General features: G+C 34.6%; 5 protein-coding genes across 11 annotated transcripts; 3 read left to right on the top strand and 2 right to left on the bottom strand.

Annotated features, from left to right (window-relative positions):
- The first annotated feature begins 99 nt into the window (after positions 1-99).
- Positions 100-658, top strand: LOC18021610 (auxin-induced protein 15A). The gene is made up of 2 exons (XM_006403649.2): positions 100-567; positions 636-658. Exons 1-2 carry the CDS (start codon positions 186-188, stop codon positions 656-658), a joined length of 405 nt encoding a protein of 134 aa, XP_006403712.2. The 5' UTR covers positions 100-185.
- Positions 659-1,260: 602 nt separating this feature from the next.
- LOC18021609 (phenylalanine ammonia-lyase 2) lies at positions 1,261-4,151 on the bottom strand. Its single transcript, XM_006403648.2, has 2 exons — positions 3,586-4,151; positions 1,261-3,207 (listed from the first exon to the last, which is right to left on the bottom strand). Exons 1-2 carry the CDS (start codon positions 4,011-4,013, stop codon positions 1,458-1,460), a joined length of 2,178 nt encoding a protein of 725 aa, XP_006403711.1. The 5' UTR covers positions 4,014-4,151; the 3' UTR covers positions 1,261-1,457.
- A 4,026-nt stretch (positions 4,152-8,177) lies between these two features.
- LOC18021608 lies at positions 8,178-11,372 on the bottom strand. Of its 4 annotated transcripts, XR_002900269.1 has the most exons (10): positions 11,312-11,372; positions 10,586-10,698; positions 10,287-10,345; positions 10,061-10,187; positions 9,838-9,954; positions 9,389-9,587; positions 9,257-9,302; positions 9,002-9,077; positions 8,489-8,792; positions 8,178-8,409 (listed from the first exon to the last, which is right to left on the bottom strand). XR_002900269.1 is itself a non-coding variant. In XM_024157881.1 (9 exons), exons 2-9 carry the CDS (start codon positions 10,674-10,676, stop codon positions 8,563-8,565), a joined length of 945 nt encoding a protein of 314 aa, XP_024013649.1. In that variant the 5' UTR covers positions 10,677-10,698; positions 11,312-11,372; the 3' UTR covers positions 8,178-8,562. The 4 variants fall into 4 exon arrangements, 3 of the variants coding, with proteins under 3 accessions (XP_024013649.1, XP_024013650.1, XP_006403710.1); XM_024157881.1 differs by having other exon boundaries at positions 8,178-8,792; XM_024157882.1 differs by having other exon boundaries at positions 8,178-8,786.
- Positions 11,373-19,531: 8,159 nt separating this feature from the next.
- On the top strand, positions 19,532-21,278 carry LOC18021607 (cytochrome P450 71B5). 4 transcript variants are annotated; one of them, XM_024157855.1, is made up of 3 exons: positions 19,532-19,865; positions 20,253-20,422; positions 20,620-21,278. In XM_024157855.1, exons 1-3 carry the CDS (start codon positions 19,532-19,534, stop codon positions 21,232-21,234), a joined length of 1,119 nt encoding a protein of 372 aa, XP_024013623.1. In that variant the 3' UTR covers positions 21,235-21,278. The 4 variants fall into 4 exon arrangements, with proteins under 4 accessions (XP_024013623.1, XP_024013622.1, XP_006403709.1 ...); XM_024157854.1 differs by lacking the exon at positions 20,253-20,422 and having other exon boundaries at positions 19,532-20,228; positions 20,620-20,660; positions 20,767-21,278; XM_006403646.2 differs by having other exon boundaries at positions 19,532-20,422.
- A 1,070-nt stretch (positions 21,279-22,348) lies between these two features.
- On the top strand, positions 22,349-24,288 carry LOC18021606 (cytochrome P450 71B8). Its single transcript, XM_024157777.1, is given in 5 exon segments — positions 22,349-23,224; positions 23,456-23,465; positions 23,468-23,724; positions 23,727-23,940; positions 24,164-24,288. Coding segments are annotated over 5 exon segments (1,482 nt in total).
- The last annotated feature ends 1,079 nt before the right edge of the window (positions 24,289-25,367 follow it).

Raw genomic sequence — 25,367 nt, 5'->3', positions numbered from 1 at the left:
CCATCTCATATCAAAAACATTACATTTAATGTCACCATGGACTTCAGATTCTTTCTATCTAGCGCTTCAATAATCAATCATCTATATATACACTTGTCCTTCACCATTGTACTTGTCATCACAAAACCATCTCTATCGTTATTCATCTTTCTTAGTTTGACCTCTCCTTCTATAATATTCTCAAAATGAAGAACAAGTTCATAAAAGCCTGTGAAAACAAACTGAAAACCATTAAAAGCAAATCCATAGTCATACCATGTTGTACATCATCTTCTTGTGAGAGTTGCTGCGAGAAGGTTTCTTGGGGATTCAAGAAAGAAAATGAAGCCATACCTAAAGATGTTCCAAGAGGACATTTGGTAGTGTATGTGGGTGATGATTACAAGAGGTTTGTGATAAAGATGAGTTTGCTTAAACATCCAATCTTCAAGGCATTGCTTGATCAAGCTCAAGATGCTTACGATTTCGCTTCTGACTCATCAAGACTATGGATTCCATGTGATGAAAACACTTTCCTCGATGTTATTCGTTGCAGTGGCACTCCTCAGCATCAAAGGAACTGCATTGGCATGTACATGTAAGAATGGAGATGCTCATTTGATTTTGATTCATCATCTCTTGTCCTATGTTTCCAGAGAGAATTAATGTTAATTATTGATTTAGATAATGTTGTACACTACTTAAGTAAGTGAGACTTTCGTATTATAAGTATCGTCTATGATTCTACAGTATTATAAGTATAGTAAAAAGTCACTGAAACGTGCATATCTACAGATGTTTCAATATCTAAACTCTGACAAAGATTGTTTGTTTCTCATACATCTCAAGACAAAATAGCAGAAACTTCTAAGACATATTGCTCTGTTCTGTGGCATAGAGCATACTTTGAACTCTTGTCTGATGCAGATATTGTCAGAGAATCTCCGATTAATCTAACAAATTTCCAGTTTCTATCAACTGTGTAGCCAGTAGGAATGAGCTTGCAGCTATATTATTGTATCATTACCAATGTCAAGAAATAAGAAGTATAGTCCTAGTAAGCAGAACGAAATCATCAAGAGGGTAAGTTCTAAAAATGTCTATGAGATGCATCCCATTAAGTTGCCTCTATCAAGCCTAAAAGGAGAAACTCACATCAAAGGATTCATAAATCATAATGTTTAGACAGAAGCCGCGATAAATAAAGTACATTTTAAAGCCATACAAATATATCATGACTCCTGATCCATCTTTTTTGTCAACTGTGTCGAAATCCACAAATGGCAAACATAAAATTAACAAGTTATAACTAACGAGTTTTACAAGTAATTCATATCATATATATCATACAAAGTGACACCATTCACATTACAATCATTCACTGGTAAAGCACTCAAATTCAAACATATATAAAAAAAAAAAAAAACAGCAAAAGCAACAAAATTAAAAGCAAAAAAAAAACAGAGGAATGAGCTCTCTTAGCAAATCGGAATCGGAGCTCCGTTCCATTCCTTGAGACAATCCATCAATGGATCAATAATTTTACCTTCACACATTGCAGTAAACACCTTATCAAACTCTTCTCCGGGAGACACAACCTTTTCTCCGGTCAACAGCTTCGTCCCAAGCTCTTCCCTCACGAATTTGTACAACGGATACGACCGACATTCTTTAATCCTGTTCGGAATCGCTGCGGTTCCGTTACCGAAAGCCGCTCTAGTCGCCTCCACTTCCTTTGGAAGCGTCGCCTTGAGCTCCTCCTCGAAAGCTCCGATCTTTTGAAAGATTGAAGTCGCTACATTCTTCTCGGTCTCACCGTTGCAGAGAGCGTGGTCGACGATGACTTGTCTAAGTTTCTGCATCAGTGGGTACGTGGCGCTACAAGGGTCGTCGACGTAAGTGAACACTTGTTCACGATCAACGACTTTAAGCAAGTCTTTCTCGCAGAAGCGTGATGGATGTAGCTCGCCGTTGACTCCAGTGGTTAAGACTTTCTTCGCCACTTGAGAAACTGTGTTCTTCACCGTTTGTCTCAGATTCTCCTCGAGATGTCTAAGATCAACCGCCTGGCATATAGCTACGAGGAACGTCGTCGACATTAGCTTGAGAATGTCAACAGCTTCGGAGGTTTTGCGAGACGAGATGAGTCCGAGAGAGTTCACGTCTTGGTTGTGTTGTTCAGCTGATTGAACATGGCTTGTGACTGGATTCGCCAAGTATTGAAGCTCTGAGCAATAAGAAGCCATGGCGATCTCAGCTCCTTTAAATCCATAATCCAAGCTTGGGTTGTTTGAAGCTGTTAGATTCGAAGGAAGACCATTGTTGTAGAAATCGTTAACAAGCTCTGAGAATTGAGCGAACATGAGCTTCCCAATCGCTGCGATCGCAAGACGCGTGTTGTCCATAGAAACTCCGATTGGAGTCCCCTGGAAGTTACCACCGTGAATCGCCTTGTTCCGGGAAACATCGATCAACGGATTATCGTTTACGGAGTTGATTTCACGCTCGATCGATTTCGTCGCTTGACGGATAACTTCGATCTGAGGGCCGAGCCATTGAGGAGAAGTACGGAGAGCGTAACGATCCTGTTTCGGCTTCTGCAATGGATCCATCTCGTGGAGCTTTTGCGCTAGTTTCATGTAAGAGCTTCCGTCGAGGATATGCTCCATTATCGCCGCCGCTTCGATTTGCCCTGGGTGATGCTTCAATCTGTGAGTCAGATGATCGGTGAACTCAGGCTTCCCGCTCATCACCTCCGCGAAAATCGCAGATAAAACCTCCGCCAAAACCGATTGAACATTCGCTTCGAATAGCACCATCGAAGCCATTCCAGATCCAACCGCCGTGCCGTTGACGAGCGCTAACCCTTCCTTGGGCTGGAGATCGAAGAATCCGGAACTGATTCCGGCTTTCTCGAAGGCTTCCGCGGCGGTTAGGGGTTTACCGTCGGGACCGGTGGCCTTGGAATTGGGACGGCCGGTGAGGAGACCAGCGATGTAGGAGAGAGGAACGAGATCGCCGGAGGCGGTTATGGTTCCACGGAGGGGAAGAGAAGGAGAGATGTTGTGGTTTAGGAAACTGGTGATCGCTTCGAGGATTTCGAATCGGATCCCGGAGAATCCTTGGAGGAGAGTGTTGACTCGAACGAGCATGGCGGCTCTCGTGGCGGATTCCGGCAGCGTGTGACATGTCTCCTTCGTGTTCCCGAATATTCCGGCGTTCAGAAATCTGAAACGGAAACAAACAAATAACATTTCATTAAAGATAAATTAATATTTCTTTTATTCTGTTGGGCTTAAACCCAACCCGACCCGACTAGACTAAACAACCCGATCCAAGTAACCGACTCGGCGTGTTTCTGTTTCCCATGCAAATGAAATGATCCTCATAAAACCAAAAAACTGATTCCTCGTGAGTATATTCAGTGACAATTATACCGCCCCAAATAAATCTCTGCCAATGATCCACTTTAATCCACTAAATTATTATTTTCTCTGATCACAAAACCAAAATTCTTTGAAAAAAAAAATTAAAATAATGTTTGATCACATTCTTCCCTTGCTCTAAAATAATTTAATACACGATCTAAAAAATTCAATAAATTACCTAATGAGTTCGGTTTGCAATGCGGTGCCGTTTTTGGTTCTCCGGTGAGACGTAGCTCCAAAACCGGTAGTGACACCGTAACTGTCAGTACCTTTGCCCATACTCTCCATAACCCAATCGCTGCTAGCTTTAACGCCGGCTCTCGAAGCCTCCGCCAGCTCAACCTTAACTCCGCCGCCGACGGTGGAGATCGCCGCAACTTGTCCGATCGTAAGCGTCTCACCGCCGAGATTCACTACAGGTCTCCGATACTCCTCAACCATCCTCTTCACCTCATCCAAATGACTCCCTTTCATCTGCTCCGCCGCAGCACCCCAATTCAACGGATCCGCCACCGTCGTAACTGCCGTTTTCGTCTTCTCTACTCCGCCGCATAACATCGCGTCGATTTTGCCGTTTTGGTGAACTAATCCGTTGATCTGATCCATTGGTTTCGAGTTTTTTTGTGTTAGATAAATAAAGGATCAGATCTCTTTAGAATTGTTAGTGAAAGGAGAAAGGGAGAGATTATGAATTGTTGGTGAAGGGATTTGTAAATTTTGTGTGTGTTCCTGAGGAAGAAGAGAAGAGAGAAGAGTGGTTTAAATAAGAAGAGACGATGTAGCAGTGTTCGATGTTAGGTAAGCACAAGAGAAGGAGAAGAGAACAAGATTTTTTTGGAATAAACGAAAATTAAAAAATGAGAATGAGGGGTGGTTGAAAGTTTTATGATGACCGTTGGATGACGATTAAGGATCTAACGGTGGAGAATGGAAATTAAAACGTGAATTTGGTTTGAGACTTTCAGCCGCAAAAAAAAAATATCTCTTAGAAAAAGGTGGTCGCGGCTGGTGGCTGAGGGGAAATAGCGTTTTGCGGTTGGTGAGAATATGAGACAATTCCATTCCTTTACGAGTGATTATGGTTTAGGAATGAATTTTGGGAGTAGGTGTGTAATGTCAAATTTGTAAGAACGTAGTAGAGTCAATTCAAAGTCCCCACCAAGTAACACTAGTTCTTTTCGTTGTTTTTAGAGGTTTTAGTAATTTCCTCTTATTATAAGTTTTTGATACAAATAAAAAGGATAAATTAGGTGGTATAAACACAGTTCTTACAAGTAGTACAAAGTTTAAAACATATCTAATTAATAGAAGGAATATTCAATATATACATGATTATATACATGTCAAAATATTATCTACAGTATATAATATATTATATATTTCTTAGTATATGAATAAAAAGAGAGAAAGTTTTTATGAAAATTTTAATTTAAGAATATTACATCGTGAACAATTGATTGTCTATAACAATGTTCATTACATAATCCATAACCATTCCTGTAAAACTAAATATATCTCCATTTTATATGATGATGCCTTATTTTATTGTTAGACCAACGGTCTGATCAAGCGTGTTAACGGAAAACCTAATCGCACCTAAACAAAATCAACATAACTTAAAATATTTGTCATAAACAAATATTCTTATGCCACTAGATAGTCGACATCGATTCGATCCAAACCAGCATGAATGATTTTTATCTATATTTAGTTATTTATTTTGCATGAGTTTGATTTCTAGTTTTTCTTTTTTATCAACAAACATTTCGGATGAATCCGACTAATTTCAAAATGAGTAAATTGATCAAAATATTCTACCCACTAAGTTTTCTACCGAGCATTTACCCCAACTTCGCCTGACCATGCACAGACATCAATTTGAAATTTGTTATGGATAAAAAAACTTTAATCACTAATTTTACTCCAGTTTCAGTGTCCAAGACCGAACATTTGACCTCAAAAACAAAATCGTAAGTAGTTTGGATTAAGTTAAGTTAATTAATGATATTACTAGATTTGACCCAGAAGGAACATTCCAATTAAAAATTAATATTCGTTTCCAAATATGATTATGAGTAAATTTAATAATCCCGTTGACTCTATTTTTTTTTCTAATTCAGTACATCATAAATCTAAGAAATAAATTTAATCTAAGAGAAGCAATTGATAGATATTGTTTGTAGTATTGATTGAATAATATGAACGATTAGATAATTTTTTTTTGTTTCTTTTAACCGATACCATCTAAATTTTATTGGATGAAAATATAATAATCTCAAGTTGTGTATTACCGGTTTCTCCTTTACGAAAAATAATACGCCCAATTTTATTTTGCCGATTCGTTTGACATGAAAGAATATTTATTGAACATATTACACGGTTTGAAACTTTGAATCATGATCATGGTTTAAAGATAGATGACTTCTTTTTTACACGATTCTCAGTTTCTATTCATCAGCCGACAATATAAATTGGAAGAATGAGTTATTATTTGACTATTTGACTGTTCAATAACGTGTCTCCAAAAGTAAAACTCTGCATTATTAATATATGCATATAAACTTAGTTATTACTTATCACCATATCATTGATTCGTCCATGAATGAAAATCGAACATAATGTTCTCTCCGTGACAAGCATTTTAATTTTGTTGGTTTCCTATATATAATTATTATAGATCGTAGAATAACATGCAAACGTCAGCGTCATGCCACTTCAACATAAGAGGCCTAGATAATAAGAGCGTGCCAATATTAGAAGTGAATGTTAGTGTCAAACATTTTCACTCCGATATGGTCTTAAATAAAAAATATATCGTTGTGTCGGTCCATAATCCATTCAGTATATGGAACTATTTTATAGCCATCTCCCTAATTATCTCCGGAAAAAGAACACAAAACGACAATAGATATTCAAGTTATCGTGATTTTTATTTCTGGAGGAAAAATATATTATTACGTAGACAGATATATGGGAAAAGTAAATATACTAATATTATATCGACACAATAAAAAAAAAAATCGACACAATATATAGAATATTATTATGTAGTTGCGTAGTTAATCACAAAGAAGGGTTAAGTGAAGGAAACACATCGTTTGCGTGACCGAAGAAATGGCAACTACGCAACTACATTATTGTATTTATAGTGAATTCAGACTAATTTAAATAATTTCTATAACCGAAAAGTAAAGTAGATAGGAACCTAATTTTTTTGCTTGTAAATAGATTTACGGTCTAACTTACTACATGACACGTACACAACTATGTAACAAATGATCAAATGAATCGCATGGATGATTGGATGGAACATATGTTTTTTTTTTAATTGAGAAAACAAACAAAAATATATTAGACAAAAAAATCTCAGTGATTTATAAGCTAAACTTGTATTAGCTAGGTTGAAGATTCGATCAAAATTCGCCAGGTAGCCTATCTTTTGGTTGGTTACACAATGTGAAATTGTCTTAGAACACATCTATCAGAACAATTTTTGTTTTTGTATAGAAAACATGTAATTGGGAGTTCGATGGAGATATCGAACTACTCTTTAGCTTAATTGTTGCTAATAGGTAGCCGAAAAGCAACACCTAACATTTCTTACGAAAAAATAATACGTAATTATAAATAGGGATAATGTAAATCAATAGTGCACACGGAAATGAAAATGGTCTCCAATGCTCGAAGGAGTGGTGTGAGTTGGTGAGGTCGATGATTTCATTCAAACACTTTGCATGTGTACATGCTCTTTCTCATTATTGTAGTAGGCGATGACTGCAATTTGAAACAACAATCACACATATTAATGAACGTATTCTATAACGTTTTTAAAATATTATAGACAAGACCGACGACCCGGACTTTTTCCACTCTTTAACTTTTTTTCCAGGGTATAATTAATCTTAAATAGTCAATCAACAACAAACTTAGATATTATAAAATATCAGTTCCGACATTTGAAAAAAATACTGTAAACGGATGATTTAAAACTGTTTTTTTGTATAATTTTTGAAGTCTTGATATTTGATAATATATAGGTTTTTTGATATATGAAAATGAGCTCGGGTGGGTTCATTCCGTGTTGCACAATGGGATTCAAAAGTGACAAATCAAACTCGAGAATAGTAACATCGATTAAAATAGTGAAAAAGTGGTCTAAAAGATAGTAATTGTTTTATAGTTTTTGCTATCCACTCGATCAAAATTCGTCGACCTAAAATAAAAATGTTTGACTAAGCGAAAGAGAAAAGAAATGAGTCGGAAAAAAAGAAGAAAAAATTAGTGATCCTTCTCTCTCCTCTGTGTGAGCCCCCAAGAATGTGGGGACCACCAAGGCAACAACCACAGTGGCGAAGATCCAGCGGACACCACTCGTCTCACCAACCCCCTTCTCCGGGTCCCACATTATCTCAAATTATACAATCATCAAAACTCTTTTGTCCAAATCAGCCACATAAATTTCTTTTTTCCCCTTTTATATAGATAAATAAAATACACACCTCAGACAAATGTATGAGGTGGAGGTCTGACGTGTTAATATAAATATATAACAAACAATATTTACGAAAATATATCAGCGATTCTGGTGTATCTAATCTACTTGTCAAAGAACCATATGTCCTTATATGTAATGACACCAATCGCTAATCTAAAAATCTTTGTGCGTCAACATCTATAATCCATGTTTTTTTTTTTTCGTTTTTTTATGTATGTTTCCAGGTTTACGCTAGTAATGAAACAATAAAGTCTATTATGGTACTCAGCTTGATAAAAAATACAGCAAATCAGATCTTAGATCAGAGGGGAAACTATATAACAATTAGTAAGAAAAACATCATAAGAGAAATTGCAGACATGACATAGTCATTTGACACTAACTAACATCCCTTAAACTCATTGTTCGACACTGAGTTCACAAGAAGACTAACTAATATGTTCTCCTAATCAACATCTTGCTCTCTTGATTTTATGAGACTGTTGTAGCTCCTGACTCTTATATTACCTGATCTTTAAAATTTCATCGTCAGAACCAGAGGATAAACATCTGCATCTGATACAGAGTCTGATTGACACAAACTTACCTGTAAATTCTATTGCTTTTCACTTGCCGGCATTCATAAAAAAAAATTTTGACCGGTGATTGCAAATGGCTAAATCAGCTCTCAGAAAGTAAGCGGTCAAGCTCATCAAACCCATCATCTTCACCATGTGCAACATCTTTCAGAAGTTTCTGTGTCGTAGCAAGAGAATCAACCTTTGTTTTTTCATAAAATGAATTTTTTTGCGAATCCCATTCCTTTTTCAGTTTCTCCACTCTCTCTCCCATCAGCTCTTTCTCTTCCGCTATGTGCTTTATGTCATCAATCTCCACTATTTCTCCTGCACCTTAAGATAACAAAACATAATGATTTATGAGGGTACCACAAGAAAACATTACTACACAAATGCTTAAACTCTTACAAAGGTTGAAGTCAAATAAACTTTACAATCTTGCTCTTTCAGAGCTAGGATGAGAGGCAAATAGCATCAATAGTAAAGCCTATAGAAATGGATTTAAAAAATTGCGCACAAACAGTTCATATGAAGTAGCATACCTTTGATTGCGCGCTTCTTGGCCTCTGCATATTCTATAGACATTTTATGTAGGGAACTCAGACCAACTTCATTACCCTGATATGCACAAAAGCAATAATATAGAACAACTTAGTGCAGAGAAAATAATCAAAATGTTGGACATATACATCTGTATAATCTTTTATCTTCTATCCTAGGAAAGAGCAACAGGGATCTTCAAATATGCAAATCTCGGAAATGTAAATACTTAAGAGATTAGGTATCTCGTTACTCACCATATCCAGATGGATAAATTTCTCAATCTCAGTATTAGAGTTTAATCTGTTCAAGTCAAGATGAGAATCACATCACTAAAAATGTTATTTCAAATTACGATTTGTTAAAAAATTAGGGGCAAAATGACATACTTTTCATATGCACAGCGCACAAGTGCATTCTGTAGTTCTGTTGATTGATTAAGTTTCTCGGTTGCAGACGCTTCATCAACTTCCACAGCTCCGTATATAAACACGTTTTTATCAAACATTTGTTTTGCCACAGCAGTAGCTATCTCTACACCTTTATCTTTTGCCTCAACTATAAGATCCCTAAATTTCCCAAGCTCTTCTGCAATATGAGAACCATACAAGTTAACTAATGATTCTAGCGATGAGGAGAACTGTAAAGTAATCGCTCTCGGTTTAGAGTATAAGAAAAACAAACAAACAGTTGAAATCAACTAAAGCTCAATGAATGAATAACATCACAGCAGCTTTCACGTTTTAGGTTTGAAGAAAGAAACTAGTGAAAAATATTAGATCAAATCGTTATGTACCCATTCTTAATCTCACCAAAACAACCAAAGGTAGACACTTACGAAGCGAGATATAGATTCTGAACTTGGGTTTAAAAGGTTGGGTCTCATGAAGGCAATAGAGACAGTAAAGACCTCCAAGTCTTCGTGAAAAAGAATCTCCAGTACTAACCATGTGACCTATAGACATAAGGCTGGCTTGTAAGCATAGCTAAGAAAACAAGCACAATGTGGCTACAGATAGCAACGAAGTGTGTTGAAAATCCATGATTAAACCTCAACTTACCGATGGTATGAGCATATAATGACTGCATGAAAAAGGCTAAGCTGGTGTTCGGAATGGCTTCATATATATAAGAAAATTTTCGTGATAGCCACACCCTCTTCATTTCATCAAACGTTGTGAAATCACCCTGGAAGTAAAACCAGAGACATAACAAATTGAAAGCCTGAAACAATATGAAATGAAAACTGAAATAACTAATAAAGATGGAGAAACATAAATAAAATACCTCCACAAACTCGTCTATGAGTTCATCGATATCTCTCTTAAACAGAGGAAGTTTTATCCCTGACATGCACAAAAAATATGAGATTGAAGAAACAAAAAGATTAAGTACCAAGAACAGATTAAATTTCCATTCTAGGAGAGAAAGGAACCAAAGACTCCATAGATCTCGTAACATCTCCAAAGAGACAATCATCAAGATCGTCCATCGATGTGTTCATAATAGAGCCTCTTCCCTTCAAAGGAAAAATTCAAAATGGGGCTAAAAATCCTACAATGCTGGTCCAATGTTTGACATCTCACCTGAAGCATGCGACTTCTTCTTCGTTTGCGGCTTTCCAATATTTGAAATCTCACCTGAAGCATGCGGCTTCAAGTTTTTTCTCCGGTTCATTATGGTTCCCCTTTCCTTTTTGCTAAAATGTATCAAAAAAGTTGATTTAATTTATTCAATGGAAAACCTTTAACAAAAAAAGAAGAAGAACAGAATGAATGCACTTAAAGATTGTCTCCGATATAGAACAGAATATATCTGCTGCAATTTTGTATACTAATTTGTCACAACCCTGAGATACAAATCAGACTAAGTAAGCTATTCATACAACATGGTTAACATAGAAATTCAACCTGAACCTGAGAGATACTGTAGTCTCATCAAAGATAGTGTTGTAGCACGAGTAGACCAGCAAATTTGTAACATCAAGTCTTGGATCATTATATACTAAAACGTATAGAGAAATCTGTAACTACACATATTGTTTCCCCTATTAGAAGAGTATCCTTGTTATATCTCATCAATTCAATCGAAAAAGAAAACGCTTACAATTAGAAAATTAGCTACAACAATGCAAAAGTTTCAGACTTTCTCCTATGAATAGACAGATATATCCCAAAACCTAAACACCAGATTTAAACCAAACCAGAGATTACCCTAGTAGAAAAGAACGAGCCTTTTGAAAAAAGTTTGATAGATTACCCAGATAGTGATCATCGGAACTGAAGTTAAAAGTAGAAAAATTGTTCGGTTACCTGAATTGAACCAGAAACAATGGTGGTGCACGGTGGAGGACGAAGGCAGGACGATCAATAAAATCAGCCGGGCCGTTTTATTTTAGAAATATATTTGGGCTCAGCACATTATCACATAGCCCATCTTTTGTTCTGTTTTATATTCATCATATCATACAATATATCATACGAAGTAAATTTTTAGTTTCAGCGCCTCTATTTTGTTCTGTTTTTTTTTTTTTTTGAATAAAAATAACTCCTCTCTTTGTTGCTTATAGTTTCTGACTTTGTTGATCTTCTTCGCTATAAGTTTCACCATTTTTTCAATGTTTTGTTTACGACGTTGTCACGTTGATATGCTATATAAGTCTCTATTTAATAAATTCGAATATTAACTTATTTGTTGTTGTTGGGTTAGGTTGTCTGAGTGGCTGGTTATTTCTATTGTCGAGATGCCGAGAGGTGGAGTTTGTACTTGGTTTTGTGGTTTATGTGTGTATGTTATACTTGCGTTTTATTGTTACACTTGTGTTTTATGTTTTTTTTTTGGTTATGTTTTTATTTCCTACTATTTTACATGTCTTTTTATTTTTGGTTTTTGATTGCTTTGTTTTTATGTCGTGTTTGATTTTATTTTCTTAGACGTTTCTCCTGGATTGAACAGTTTATGTATCTAAAATTTGTTCTTTTTTCCTTGTGCTAATCAAAATCAGAAGTATACGTACTCTCTTCTTATAACTATCCGTTAAATGCAGATTCTAGCGATTCAGTTCGGCTTCTGGGCTCTCCTCAGTTTTTACTAGAACCTTCAAAACCACATCATTAGGATTCAAATCTAGAAAAATCTCTTATATGAATCAGAAATTCGGTAATCTCTCATCCAAATATCTCTCTGCATCAGTTTTGTTTCCACGGCTAGACTTGCAATGGACTTACTGTGGAACGAAGTCATAGCTAATCAATGGCTGTTCTTAGATGAGAACGAGAATGATTGGAAAAGCCACGCTGTAGCAGTTACACAGTCTATTCAAGTCATCAAGAGACGTTTTCAGGTAAAAAAATAAAAAATTGAAACTTACAAGCTTCTCATTGTTATTACGTTCATGGAGTTGAGAAGATATATGTTCGAAGTAAAGACATTGTTGGAGTATTGAAGTTTTACATGTGTTTGTTCAGTGTTTTGTGCTGAAGATAAGCCTGATCTACAAGATGAGAGGAGTTATGACTTTTCATTTAGAAATAAACCTAATGCTTTTTGCAGAGCAACATTCAATTTTTTTTTATTATGTCCACTTCTAAGTCATCTAAGCAAATTCAGGCTAAAGTAATTCCTCTATGGATAAAGGGAAAAGATGTACTCCTGTGCTATGGAACCGGTGTGATCCTAATTTTTCCAGCAAGAGAGCTTGTCATTCATATCTAGGTCTTGGGTCTATACTATATTTGTGGTTTGAAACGCTATCGATGGATCAAATATGCATGGGGAGGAGCATGTCGTTTGACCCTGCTTAGCTTGAGCTGGCATAGTTTAGGGGTAGCATTGAAGAAAAATGATGAGCATTTTTCACTAACTGAAGTAACATGTGGATATTCACACATGCTCAAACTCATCAATGTAACATGATGAGCTGATGGCGAGATCCCTTTGTATTTGATTTGAGACACAGTGTGATTGTTTATATATATATATATATACTAGGAATTAACCCGCATATTATGCGAGGTAATGTTTTTTTAATTATCTTTAAATTTAATTTATGTTTTTTGTTAAATTAAATTGGTGACAAAAGTTATTTACCAAAAAATATAAATAAATAAAATTGGTGACAATTAGATAACAATACCTATATAAATATCACACAACCGATATTTACTTGTATATATATTATTATGCAGTTTAATTATTAGTAATTTTTTTAAATATGAAAGTGATATGATATTAATATATATATATATACTTATATACATACCAACATGGATTAAAATCTAATATATATATATATATATATATATTCATAAAATAAAAATTTAATTGTGAATATTTTAGTAGAGATCAAACTATCATTTTTAGTTAATAACTTATATAATATGTGTTAACAATGATTATATATAGGATTGTCAAAATGGAAAAACCCGTCTATTTAATATATTTCACAATTTACTAAACTATTTTTTGACCAACCCGTTAAAAAAAAAAATTTAAATATTGAAAACATAATTTTATTTTTTATATAAATAATTGAACTGATTTTCAAAAATGATACTAAATAATAATGAAAATACAAATGAAAAATATTGCAAAAGTTTAAATTGATTTTTTCATATATATGGATTGATTATTATTTAAAATAATAGAATATATTTTAATATTTTAATAAGTAAAGAAACTAAATATACTTTTGCTTTATATCTATATATTTAATTGAGCTTTCTATATTTGTAAAGTTTGTTTAAGTAATATCTTCTAAGTAAAGGTTTATTTATGTAATATCTTATAAATAAATGTTTATTTATGTAAAATATTTTGTAATATTTTACAAATAAAGGTTCATTTATGAAATGTCTACTCAAATAATAATATAGAGATATATGTTTCAATACTATCCTTCTCTCTCATGATTCAGAGAATAATAGTTGTGACCCAAGTCTAGATTTTTTGCCCTCTGCGTACTGATTTGCTGAACTTGAATATTAGATGAGCCTGGGAAAAGGCATTAATGAATTTTTTTATAAGTTTTGTAAGTCTTATAAATAATATACAGTTGTTTTTTTTAACAACTTATATAGTTTACAGTAAGACTTATAAAAACTGGAACCTCTGTAGTTCGTTTATTTACATTGAATTCTAGCGATAGTTTTTTTACATCATTGATCTTCCATTTGATATTCTATCCTGGTGATGAAGATGTGGGAAGGAAGACATTAAGACAAATATTACAAGCTGAAGAGGATGAACAAGAGAGGTTTCAAGGTGACTTTAAAAAGGATGTGTTAAAAACCTTGGTAGTTTTTCAACCATCTCTCTTTATATCTCATGCCCAAGCTTGACGTCCATATAATAAAGAGCAATATGCTGAAATAAGTAAAAGGCATAGAAAAAAAAAATTAATCAATGTACAGTAGTTGGAAAAGACAAAGCCGATGGAAAAAAAATTCAAAAATACTAGGAAAAAAACCAATTTAATGAAATTTCTTATTTATTTTTCCAAATAGTATAATAAATTAATATTTAATATAAATATGATTTATTTTATTTGTATCAGCCTTTTGGTTTTCAGTATTAAAATTCAATTCATAATGTTTAGTAACGTTTAGCTAGCCAATATAAATCAATATTAAAATGGCAACACTATTCTTTCTTCCTACTTCTAAAAGAGGCTTTAAATTAGATCTGCCATTAACGGTCAGTTGTGATTGTTGCATATTATTTCTGGCTATTGTTCACATACACAAAAGGACTGTTTCGGTATGTTTCCATTCGATGATTTATTACTTTTTTTTCTTCTTTAATATCTTTGCTATGAGGATGAAACTTATTTGCTTGGGAATTATTTTTTTTTATATTGAAGGATTTCTTGCTCAGGAAGAACTGGCCTCTTTAGTTAGCAACATTTGTTTTTACGGCACCTATCGTATATGTTACTTAGGCCAAAAACTTGTATGTAGTCTTTAGCTTAAGAGAAAGTGGTAAAACTGATTTTGATAAAACTTGAAGTTTACAATATTATGATAATAGAGTTAAACTGTTGCAACTTGCAAGTATATAAAACACAAATAATATGAAGGGGAAGACCAAGAAGAAGAGGAGAATTAATTTGTTAAAAAAAATAGAATTCAGGAAATACAAATATGGTGAGAAAGAAATCAAAGACAATGAAAAAAAGAAGGTCAATCGAAAGATAAAAAAATAAAATGTAGATGAAGACAAAGAAAAAGAAGAAGAAGGAAATGAATACTCAAGATGTCAAGATTTTTGGCAAAAAAAATATGTGAGAAATGTTGCATGATTTTGTGGAGGATAAAGAATGAGTATTTGTGAAAAAGATTAAAAATAATAATTTTGTTGATGCTGATGAACATGAAATATTTTAAATATTTAAGATAAAATTTTAGATTTTGTCAAAATTTATTATTATTTTAAATTTTGTAGTTTATAATTTGTTCTGTTGTATTGATAAAAAAACTTGATATTATAAGTAGTAATTTTTTTTTTAATATTTTTAAAAGACAAAAAACACACTTGTAATTATTTTTTTTGTTGTATCTTACACTTTTGGTTTGGTTTGATTTTCGTGATTAGCTACTAGCTATATACTTGGAAGGTTAAAATACATGGTTCGATTTTATTGGTCAACCTTATTTTTCGACACTAATTTTCTTTCAGCCAGAGAATTAATTGGGTTATATTTTGCTTAGCCCCATAAAATAAGAAATAAACTGAAAAAACATATACCACATATTTTTTATATATAAACACGACAATACTTTGATGTATTTAGATTCATAATAATAATCCCAAAAAAAATAATTTTGTTAAATATTTTTGCTTCAAGAAATGAATAATCTCATATTTTTTTTGTTAGTTATTGCTATGTTTTTTGGGTTGAGCCAGAGCCGAGTTCCACAATCGTGCAACATTGGAAAGTTGGAAATTCAAAACAAACTGGGTCATGGTCAGATTCTTAGGGTTCGGTGCAATGATGGTTCTACCAGCCCTCCCACGGTCCCAACCCTCTCTTTAAACTTCAATGATAAACACGTACTTAAAATTGACCATGAGCTTTTGCAAAAGGATGGGTGGTTGTGTGTGTTGGTAAAAGGAGATCCAACGGATGATGCTGATTTCTATAGAGTAGCGGCTAGGTTATCACCTCCAAAAACTCCATGTAAACATGGATTGCGCTCATGGATTGCTAAAAATGATGGAGTTTACTTGGAGGAATATGGAGTAAAACCTATATCGACGCTTGCTGGTAGATGGAAAAAATCGGGCGGCGCATTAATAGTAGTTTAAATTCATGAGATCTATGCTAATCAACATGGCTTTTCTTATATTTTTTTTCCGTAAATCTAATTAATATTTTTATGAAACTGAGAAGTATTATATTATCCTAAAGTTCTTTGTTCTTTTCAACCAAGCTATCAGTCTAACTTGGTAGTAGAAGATACACCAGAATAAAATATATGAGTTAATTTGATAACTATTTTATTTGTATATTATATCAAACTTGTAAATAAAATCTTAACAAATAGAGATATTGTAATAGCGATCGTTTTTCAAATCTTGTTTTTTTTTTTTCAATTGCTTTGTGTTTCAATGGGTCAGGACTATGACTATATATCCCTCGTTTTGTACTTTACAAATTTCTGGTTTTTTTGGTTGCGAGTTATATTAGGTTGTTTAGATCTGATTAGTTGGATACTATGAGTAATGATGAACTTTGTGACTGCTTTAATTGGATCTGGTGGCATGTGTCATGTGTGCACTCTCTATTCCCTTTCTTTTAAGTTTTAAGAGGATGTTTTTATTGTTGCACAAAAAATAAAAAAGAGGATGTGTTTATTTTTCCCATTACTGAACAAAGGAGAGTATCTACACCGTCGTCTCGAGCATGAAAAGACTTGTAAAAAATTGTGACACCTAGTTTTATTGGCATCAAACTCCGATAATATAGAGAGGTAAAAAAATACACCAATGAAAACAAAAGACGATTAATGAAATAAAAATAATACACGAGGGACCAAAATGAAATAAGACTAAACAAAGAAAATTAGAGCATGTACAGTAGGGTATCATGCTGGGTAGTAGATCCAGAATCATAGGTAAAAATGAGGCATTTTTAATGAAACGGTCTTTTCAGGACGAACCTGACAATACGGTATCGACGTGATGTGGAAGCACGAGAGTGGACAAAAAAGTGAGAAGGATTTGGGAATCCAAACAAATATCATATTTTCAATTTTATTTTAAAAAATATTAATATTATATTCTAATGAACCTTTTATAGTGAGATTACTAATGTACATGGTCTTAGAGTCGTCGTCTCTCCAAAGTCCAAACCAAACCCAGAACTCCGTACGACGTGTTCCGGTGCAGCCAAGAACCAGTTACAGAGAGAGATGCGGAGGATCAGCTCACTGTGCGGAAGAATAACGAGATTACCCCCCGCAAAACCGACGAACCAATCTCATTCATTTTTTTTCTGAGCGGCGTGGCTGTCTCGACATAAAAACCACACTTTTGTCGACCCTGTTGCAGAGAATCTGCTTGACCGCTTATGTACAAACGATAAAGCCATAAACAGACGCTTCACGAGTTCACCTTAATAGTGTGTTTTTGTTTACAGGTTCACTGTGTTGCATATATAAAAATATTTCATGTTTATAGTAATGTTTTAAATGTATTCAAGGTTGTCGTATGAATACGTTTAATTTTTTTCATACGGATGTGAATATTCATTTCAGTATGCATAATGCACCAAGCAATATTAGTCTCTTTAGGCTTCGTAAGAGGGTGGCACTAGTACTTGTTTGCATACGAAAAAGAATTGTTTGGCATACGAAAGATAAATCTAAAAAGATTTAAAAGTTCGGGAACAAATAAAAGGTCATACTCATATTACTATCAAAATAATGGGCAAATAAATCTAACCCAAAAAAAATATTGACTATTTTCACTACAATATTCAAATTTTCAAAATCAGTTTTTCAAGATATGTATATTTGCCTTGTCAAAATCTACAAGATACAAGATTTAAATTACATTTCTCAGGATATACCAGATTCACACTTCTGACCATGACCTAACATGTTATATTAAAATCCACTATAATTGAGGGAACCGGTCAGAGGATACATCATTAAAAATTTCTCGGCATTTATAATGTTACTTGTCCTCAAACATGATAATCTAAATGCTAAAGTAAAAAGAAAAAAAATGATAATATATTATTGGGAATACATTCAACGTCAATGTATGAAACAAAAATATTGTAGTAAACTAAAACAGGTCAAATGCTTGTCCAATATCTTATCGTTTTTCATCCTAAAGATTCAAATACGGGGAAGTAAACTTTTGAGACAACTACAAGTAACCTATCTGAAATTGTACGTACACTTTGTAGATAACTTGTGAATTTCTAAGAAAAAAAAGAAATAGATAATCGTTTATAGTCAATATAGAATTGTTGAACTAAAATAAAAAAATCCAAAAATTCCATACTCGTAAAGAAATGATTGAATAGATATATTATATTATCACAGTGTCCTCGTCACATACAATTTACCTCGATGTTGTTTGACTAAGGGACTCGTAGACGTGGTAAACCTCATATTGCTCGTACAAACACACGCTTTCACCTTCTTGTTTCTTTAGTTGTTGAAAGGTTCATTGTACTAAATTAATGATCATAAATTTACAGAGGCAGGTTACATACACAAAACAAACTAATACAAAATTATAGAGAGTTTGCTTTTATAAAAAGAGTGATTAATTGGATCATTTTGAAATTAAAGAGGACTGCCAAAGTAGTATTGAGTCAGGTAGTTGAGCTTCCTTACTGGATAGAGATATATCAATAATCGAAAGCCGCTTGTGAAGGCTTGAGCTTTATCTTATGATAACGATAAAGTAGTCAATTTTTCGACCAATACAATACAACATATATAAGCATTCAAATATAGTACTCAAATAATATCGTTTACCCCTTAGAGCATATACATCAGGGGATCAAGAGAGATTCATGGCACAGTTTTTGAGACAAAAGATCTTAATATTAAAGAGACAGTATCATCCCGACGAACCTAAAGAGACAGTATCATCCCAAAATGAAGCATTCTGATTGGTCAAAAATTATAATATTCGAATTAAAAAAAAACAAAACTAAAACAAAAAAAAAATGTTATTATATTCTGGTGAACCCCTTTCTTAGGAGTTCACTGATGTACATGCTCTTATATGTTACACAACAATCTATAAGATGTACACAATTATTGGTTCTTAACTTAAAACCAATTGGTAGTCAATAGAAAAGTTATAGCATATCAGTATAAATTCTTATTTTAACGTGTGATAAAAGATTCAACCGGTAATTCATAAAAGAAAAAAGAATCTTTGATTTAGTCAAAGCCCAACCACATGCATTGCCTCCATGGCTCTATATATTTTAGTATTCGAGAACTCATTAATTACTCTTCACTTCAAACACAAATCAGAAGAAAGTTACTCACCAAAAAAAAAAAATGTCTATCTTTCTTTGTTTCCTCTTACTCTTCCTTATCTCTTTGATCTTCTTTAAAAAGCTTTCATCAACGAAAGGGAAGCTTCCTCCGGGACCCAAGGGTCTTCCAATCATCGGAAACTTGCACCAACTTGGAAGATTTCTTCACAAATCTCTTCACAAAATCTCCCAAGAATATGGACCAGTGATGCTTCTCCGGTTTGGGGTAGTCCCTGTGATCATTGTCTCCTCAAAAGAAGGAGCTGAGGAAGTGCTCAAGACTCATGACCTTGAGACTTGTAGCCGACCTAAGACGGTCGGAACAGGGTTGTTTACTTACAACTTTAAAGACATTGGTTTCGCTCCTTTCGGTGAGACCTGGAGAGAGATGAGGAAAATCGCTGTGCTCGAGCTCTTTAGCCAGAAAAAACTCAAGTCCTTCAGGTACATTAGAGAGGAAGAGAGCCAAGTGTTGGTCAAGAAGGTATCAAAAGCTGCTGATGAGACACAAACCTCATCATCGGTTAATCTGAGGAAAGTCATTTTCTCCTTCACGGCCAGCATCATTTGTAGACTAGCTTTTGGACAGAACTTCCACGAGTGTGATTTTGTCGATATGGAGAGAGTAGAAGAGTTGGTGCTTGAGTCAGAGACTAACCTTGGTTCCTTGGCGTTCGCCGACTTCTTCCCTGCGGGATGGCTCATAGACCGGATCTCCGGTCAGCATTCAAGGGTCAAGAAAGCCTTTGCTAAACTCACCAATTTCTTTGAGCATGTGATCGATGATCATTTGAAGACTGGACAACCCCAAGATCACTCGGACATCATCAGTGTCATGTTGGATATGATCAATAAACCCACAAAACCCGATTCTTTTAAAGTCACCGATGACCATCTCAAAGGAGTCATGTCGGTGAGTACGATCGAGTTATTATATATATAAATAAGGAAAATAATTATAGCTTGGGAAGCAAGTAAATAAAGACACAGACAATTATCTCGTTTTGACAACAAGTCCATTTATTTAATGACTTGGTATATATGGATTTTTGATATCCTCTATTAAGAAAATAAAAAGCATGAATTATAATCTATATGTCATTTGATTAGGATGTGTTTTTGGCTGGAGTGAACGCGGGAGCCATCACGATGATATGGACGATGACAGAGCTAAGCAGACACCCTAGAATCATGAAGAAGCTCCAAGAAGAGATTCGAGCAACACTCGGATCCAACAAAGAGAGAATCACAGAAGAAGATCTAGAGAAAGTTGAGTACTTGAAGCTAGTGATCCAGGAAACGTTCAGACTGCATCCAGCAGCTCCTCTTTTGCTTCCAAGACTAACAATGTCCGACATCAAGATTCAAGGCTACAACATCCCCAAGAACACCATGATCCAAATCAACACTTACACGATAGGACGTGATCCCAAATACTGGACCAAACCCGAGGAGTTCATCCCCGAGAGGTTTGTCGATAACCCTATCGAATACAAAGGAAAGCATTTTGAGCTTTTGCCGTTTGGAGCCGGACGTAGGATTTGTCCTGGGATGGGCACGGGGATCACCATCGTCGAGCTCGGCCTTCTTAACCTTCTTTACTTCTTCGATTGGAGTTTGCCTGAGGGAATGACCATCAAAGACATTGACATGGAAGAAGACGGAGCTTTCGTCATCGCCAAGAAAGTTCCTCTAGAGCTCTTACCAACTCTTCATCGCTGGTGAATCATGTAATCATTTTAATAAGATGCAGATTTCTATATGTTTGTCTACTTACTATCGGTTTGGTTGTGTGTTTCTACTTGTTTTACGCTTATCCTGTCTTGTGATCTAATAATGTTTCAGTAATGTCTTCAATAATCTTAATCTAAAACTGTTATCGTTCATTGTTTATTTACTGAAATGGTCTTTTGACTAAAAAAAATCGTGTTATGCTGACTTAACATAGTTGACAATACAAACCAAAAAGAAGTTGACACGACATTAAAGTGACTGCTTCCGCAAGCTTTAAGAAGAAGAAAAAAAAGGCTTAGTTTAGTATAGTAGTCAAAACTCATTACTCATAGTTTATAATAAAATTGGTTTCAAAGATCATGATCAGAACTTAGTTACTTGTAAAATACATTCCCAAATACTAAATCTTGGAGTCAAACTTCTCTAATGGTCTTCAAAGATTGAACTGAATTATATAATTAGTAGGACCAAAAACGTTTTTATTTATGAAACATAAAACAGTAAATTTGAAAAACTGTAATTTTATATTATCATTTCACTACGTTAAAATCATTTTTATAACTAAGATTTTAATTTTAATTAGCAATAAAAGTTATCATATTTTAAAGAAGAAGCTGAAATATCGTTAATACTAGAATTTTAAAAGGCCCTGCATAATATGGTAGAAGAAGTGGTTTTAAGTTTAGAAACTTTCGTTGCACCAAAAAAAAATAAATTTGGAAACTTGAATTGACTTGGGTCAGTTAGTTCGTTTGGATCCACAAAGGGATGTTTGGTGGTTACACAAATCTGTTCCATAAAAAAAGAAAACATATTTAGCTTTTTGATCGCCACGTTATGTTGTTGGTTTGGTCAGAGAAAGGTCTTTATATCTAAATTGTTTTTTTGGGACCTCTCCTTCACCACCCATTAATCACAGCAACAAGATATTATGCCTTGAGAAAGTTCCTGAATTCAACATTTTCTAAAGTAATAGTAAAAACACTTTGATTTAGTACAAAAAAACATAACCGTATGCATTGCTTTTAATACTGCCTCTTTGAGAACAAATATGCTCTTCACCTGAAATACAGAGAAAAGAGAGCTAGAAAACAAAACAAGAATAATGAGTTTCTTCCTAGCTTTCGTCTTCCTCTTCCCTCTCTCTTTATTCATCTTTAAAAAGCTTTCACCTTCAAACAGGACTCTTCCTCCGGGACCTACAGATCTTCCAATCATAGGAAACTTTCACCAGCTTGAAAACTTTCTTCACAAATCTCTTCACAATCTCTCCTTAGAACACGGACCAATGATGCTTCTCCACTTTGGGGTCGTTCCTGTGGTCGTGTTCTCCTCCAGAGAAGCAGCTAGGACTCATGATCTTGAGACTTGTGGCCGACCTAAGTTGGTAACGACCAAGTTGTTTTCTTACAACTTCAAAGACATTGGTTTCGCTCAGCATGGTGAGGACTGGCGAGAGATGAAAAAGCTTGTTGGTCTCGAGCTATTTAGTCCCAAAAAGCAAAAGGTTTTTAAGTATATCAGAGAGGAAGAGAGTGACTTTCTGGTCAAGAAACTAACAAATTCTTCTCAAACAGAAACCTTAGTGGATTTGGGGAAAGTCTTATTCTCCTTCACGGCTGGTATCATATTTAGACTCGCCTTTGGACACAACTTCCGCGAGTGCAGTTTCATCGACATGGAGAGAGTAGAAGAGATGGTGATAGAGTCGGAGACCAACGTAGGCACTTTGGCAATCACTGACTTCTTCCCCACGGCTCTCGGATGGCTTATAGACCGGATCTCCGGTAAGCATTCGAGGCTGAACAAAGGCTTTGAAAAACTCAATAATCTTTTTCAACATGTGATCGATGATCATTTAAAGAATGCAAAACCTGAAGATCAATCAGACCTCGTCAGTGCCATGTTGGATATAATTAATAAACCCACCAAATCGGGTTCTTTCAATATCACTCACGATCATCTCAAAGGAGTCATGTCAGTGAGTGTGAATAAATCTCTTAGTACCATTTTTTAATGTTTCTATTGGAGGTGATTTGGAGAGCAAGTTAAACTGGAATAGTATTTGAGACAAATACTTTTTGATGTATAGATATGTATAACTTTTTGTATTTTGGTTCACCAGATAGATATCTTATTTGTCACGTTATTTTCGATTCTCTTTTAAAATCAGAATTATAAAGTGTATTTACGAGGTATGTTACATATTCAGGATGTGTTTTTGGCGGAGTGAACGCAGGAGTAATCACGATGATATGGACAATGACAGACCTAACAAGACATCCGAGAGTGATTAATAAACTCCAAGAAGAGATTCGAACTACACTCGGATCCAACAAAGAGAGAATCACCGAAGAAGATCTAGAGAAAGTTGAGTACTTGAAGCTTGTGATCGAGGAAACATTCAGATTACACCCACCTGCTCCTCTCTTGCTCCCAAGACTAACAATGGCTGACATCAAGATTCAAGGCTACAACATTATATTCCCAAGAACACCATGATCCAAGTCAACACTTACGCCATTCCCAAATGTTGGACTAGCCCTGAAGAATTCATTCCCGAGAGATTTTTGAATACCTCAATCAACTACAGAGGTCAGCATTTCGAGCTCTTGCACTTTGGATCTGATCGTAGGAGCTGTCCCGGGATGGCCTTGGGAACCACCATTGTCGAGCTAGGCCTTCTTAACCTTCTTTACTACTAAGTGACAAAATATTCTAAAGGGACCCTGCTAGAATTAACTGAGGAATGTAACAGGTTAAAGGATCTAGGAGTCGGATTTTTGAAGCTATAAATACAACGCTTATGATTTGTAATTATTCATTCATACAAATAATAAGAAAACCCTAAACGAGTGTTTGCCTCAATTTGCGATTTCTCTCCTTAAGTTTATTGCTTTCTTTGTGCTTGATTCGCCACACTACTTCAATTGGAGTTTGCCTGATGGAATGACCATTGCAGACATTGACATGGACGAAATCGGAGCTTTAAATATCGCCAAGAAAGTCCCTCTTGAGCTCGTACCAACTCGTCATCACTTGTAAACAAATACAATAATATATACACATCCATACTATATATATGAGATCAGGACTTGTATGTTTGCCTCATTTGTTATTGGTTTGGTTTTCATTTGGTTTTTGTTTTACGTTTATACTGACTGGCTTGTATCGTGAAGTAAAGTATATATTCAGGTTCATAATGCTTATATCTTTGAGATATGTGAAATTGTTTTATTTAATCTAAACTGATAAATGCTCTTAGTCTCCAATGGAAATAGAGGGAGTGAATAAATGTTTAGTGATTCAGAGAAGCCTGTCTCTTTGCTATATATTAACTTTTGTTTGGTTTTATTTTTTTCTAACCTATGGTAACATTTTACAGAAGTAATTATGGATTTACTAAGCATTCAAAATACAGCAGCAAACATGACTAAGTTTATAAAATTTCTTGGGGATGAAGAAAGTACTACTAAATATAAAAGCAGAGAAGCGATACTAAGCCTTAATACTCATGATAATGGTGATGGTGATGGAGAGGGTGATGATGAGAGACTCAACCACGTTTGATGTGGATCTTTATAGTGTGAACTAGCTTCCTGTTATGAAGACTGTGATAATAGATCATATTCTATTATCACAGTCTTCACATACAATTTACCTCGATGTTGTTTGACCAAGGACTCGTAGACGCGGTAAACCTCATATTGCCCATACAAACACACACTTTCACCTTCTTGTTTCTTTTGTTTTTGAAAGGTTCATTGTACTAAATTAATGATGATAATTTACAGAGGCAGGTTACATACACAAAACAAATTAATACAAAATTATAGAGAGTTTGCTTTTATAAAAAGAGTGATTAACTGGATCACTTTGGAGAGAGATATAGCAATAATGGAGTCTGGTATTATTGAGTCTGGTAGTTGAGCTTCCTTAATGGAGAGAGATATAGCAATAATCGAACGCCACTTGTGAAGGCTTGAGCTTTATCTTATGATAACGATAGAGTAGTCAATTTTTCGACCAATACAATACAACATATATATAACCATCCAAATATACTATCGTTTACCCCTTATATGTTACACAACAATCTATAATATAGGAAGTACAAAATTATT

This window comes from Eutrema salsugineum, unplaced genomic scaffold (genome assembly GCF_000478725.1).
Source record: "Eutrema salsugineum unplaced genomic scaffold, Eutsalg1_0 scaffold_16, whole genome shotgun sequence".
In the NCBI taxonomy this organism is placed as follows: domain Eukaryota; kingdom Viridiplantae; phylum Streptophyta; class Magnoliopsida; order Brassicales; family Brassicaceae; genus Eutrema; species Eutrema salsugineum.
The sequence above is the reverse complement of the archived record's forward strand: the minus strand, read 5'-3'. Positions and strand labels throughout refer to the sequence as shown.

Excerpts from the sequence above, each read along its gene's own strand:
- LOC18021609 (XM_006403648.2), bottom strand. The coding sequence starts at position 4,013 with ATGGATCAGATCAACGGATTAGTTCACCAAAACGGCAAAATCGACGCG. Across the intron at positions 3,208-3,585 it reads TTGCAAACCGAACTCATTAG|ATTTCTGAACGCCGGAATAT; the intron begins GTAATTTATTGA and ends TTTCCGTTTCAG.
- LOC18021608 (XM_024157881.1), bottom strand. The coding sequence starts at position 10,676 with ATGAACCGGAGAAAAAACTTGAAGCCGCATGCTTCAGGTGAGATTTCA. Across the intron at positions 9,955-10,060 it reads ATTATATGCTCATACCATCG|GTCACATGGTTAGTACTGGA; the intron begins GTAAGTTGAGGT and ends TTATGTCTATAG. Across the intron at positions 9,078-9,256 it reads AATTTATCCATCTGGATATG|GGTAATGAAGTTGGTCTGAG; the intron begins GTGAGTAACGAG and ends TGTGCATATCAG.
- LOC18021610 (XM_006403649.2), top strand. The coding sequence starts at position 186 with ATGAAGAACAAGTTCATAAAAGCCTGTGAAAACAAACTGAAAACCATT. Across the intron at positions 568-635 it reads GCATCAAAGGAACTGCATTG|AGAGAATTAATGTTAATTAT; the intron begins GCATGTACATGT and ends CTATGTTTCCAG.
- LOC18021607 (XM_006403646.2), top strand. The coding sequence starts at position 19,532 with ATGTCTATCTTTCTTTGTTTCCTCTTACTCTTCCTTATCTCTTTGATC. Across the intron at positions 20,423-20,619 it reads ATCTCAAAGGAGTCATGTCG|GATGTGTTTTTGGCTGGAGT; the intron begins GTGAGTACGATC and ends TCATTTGATTAG.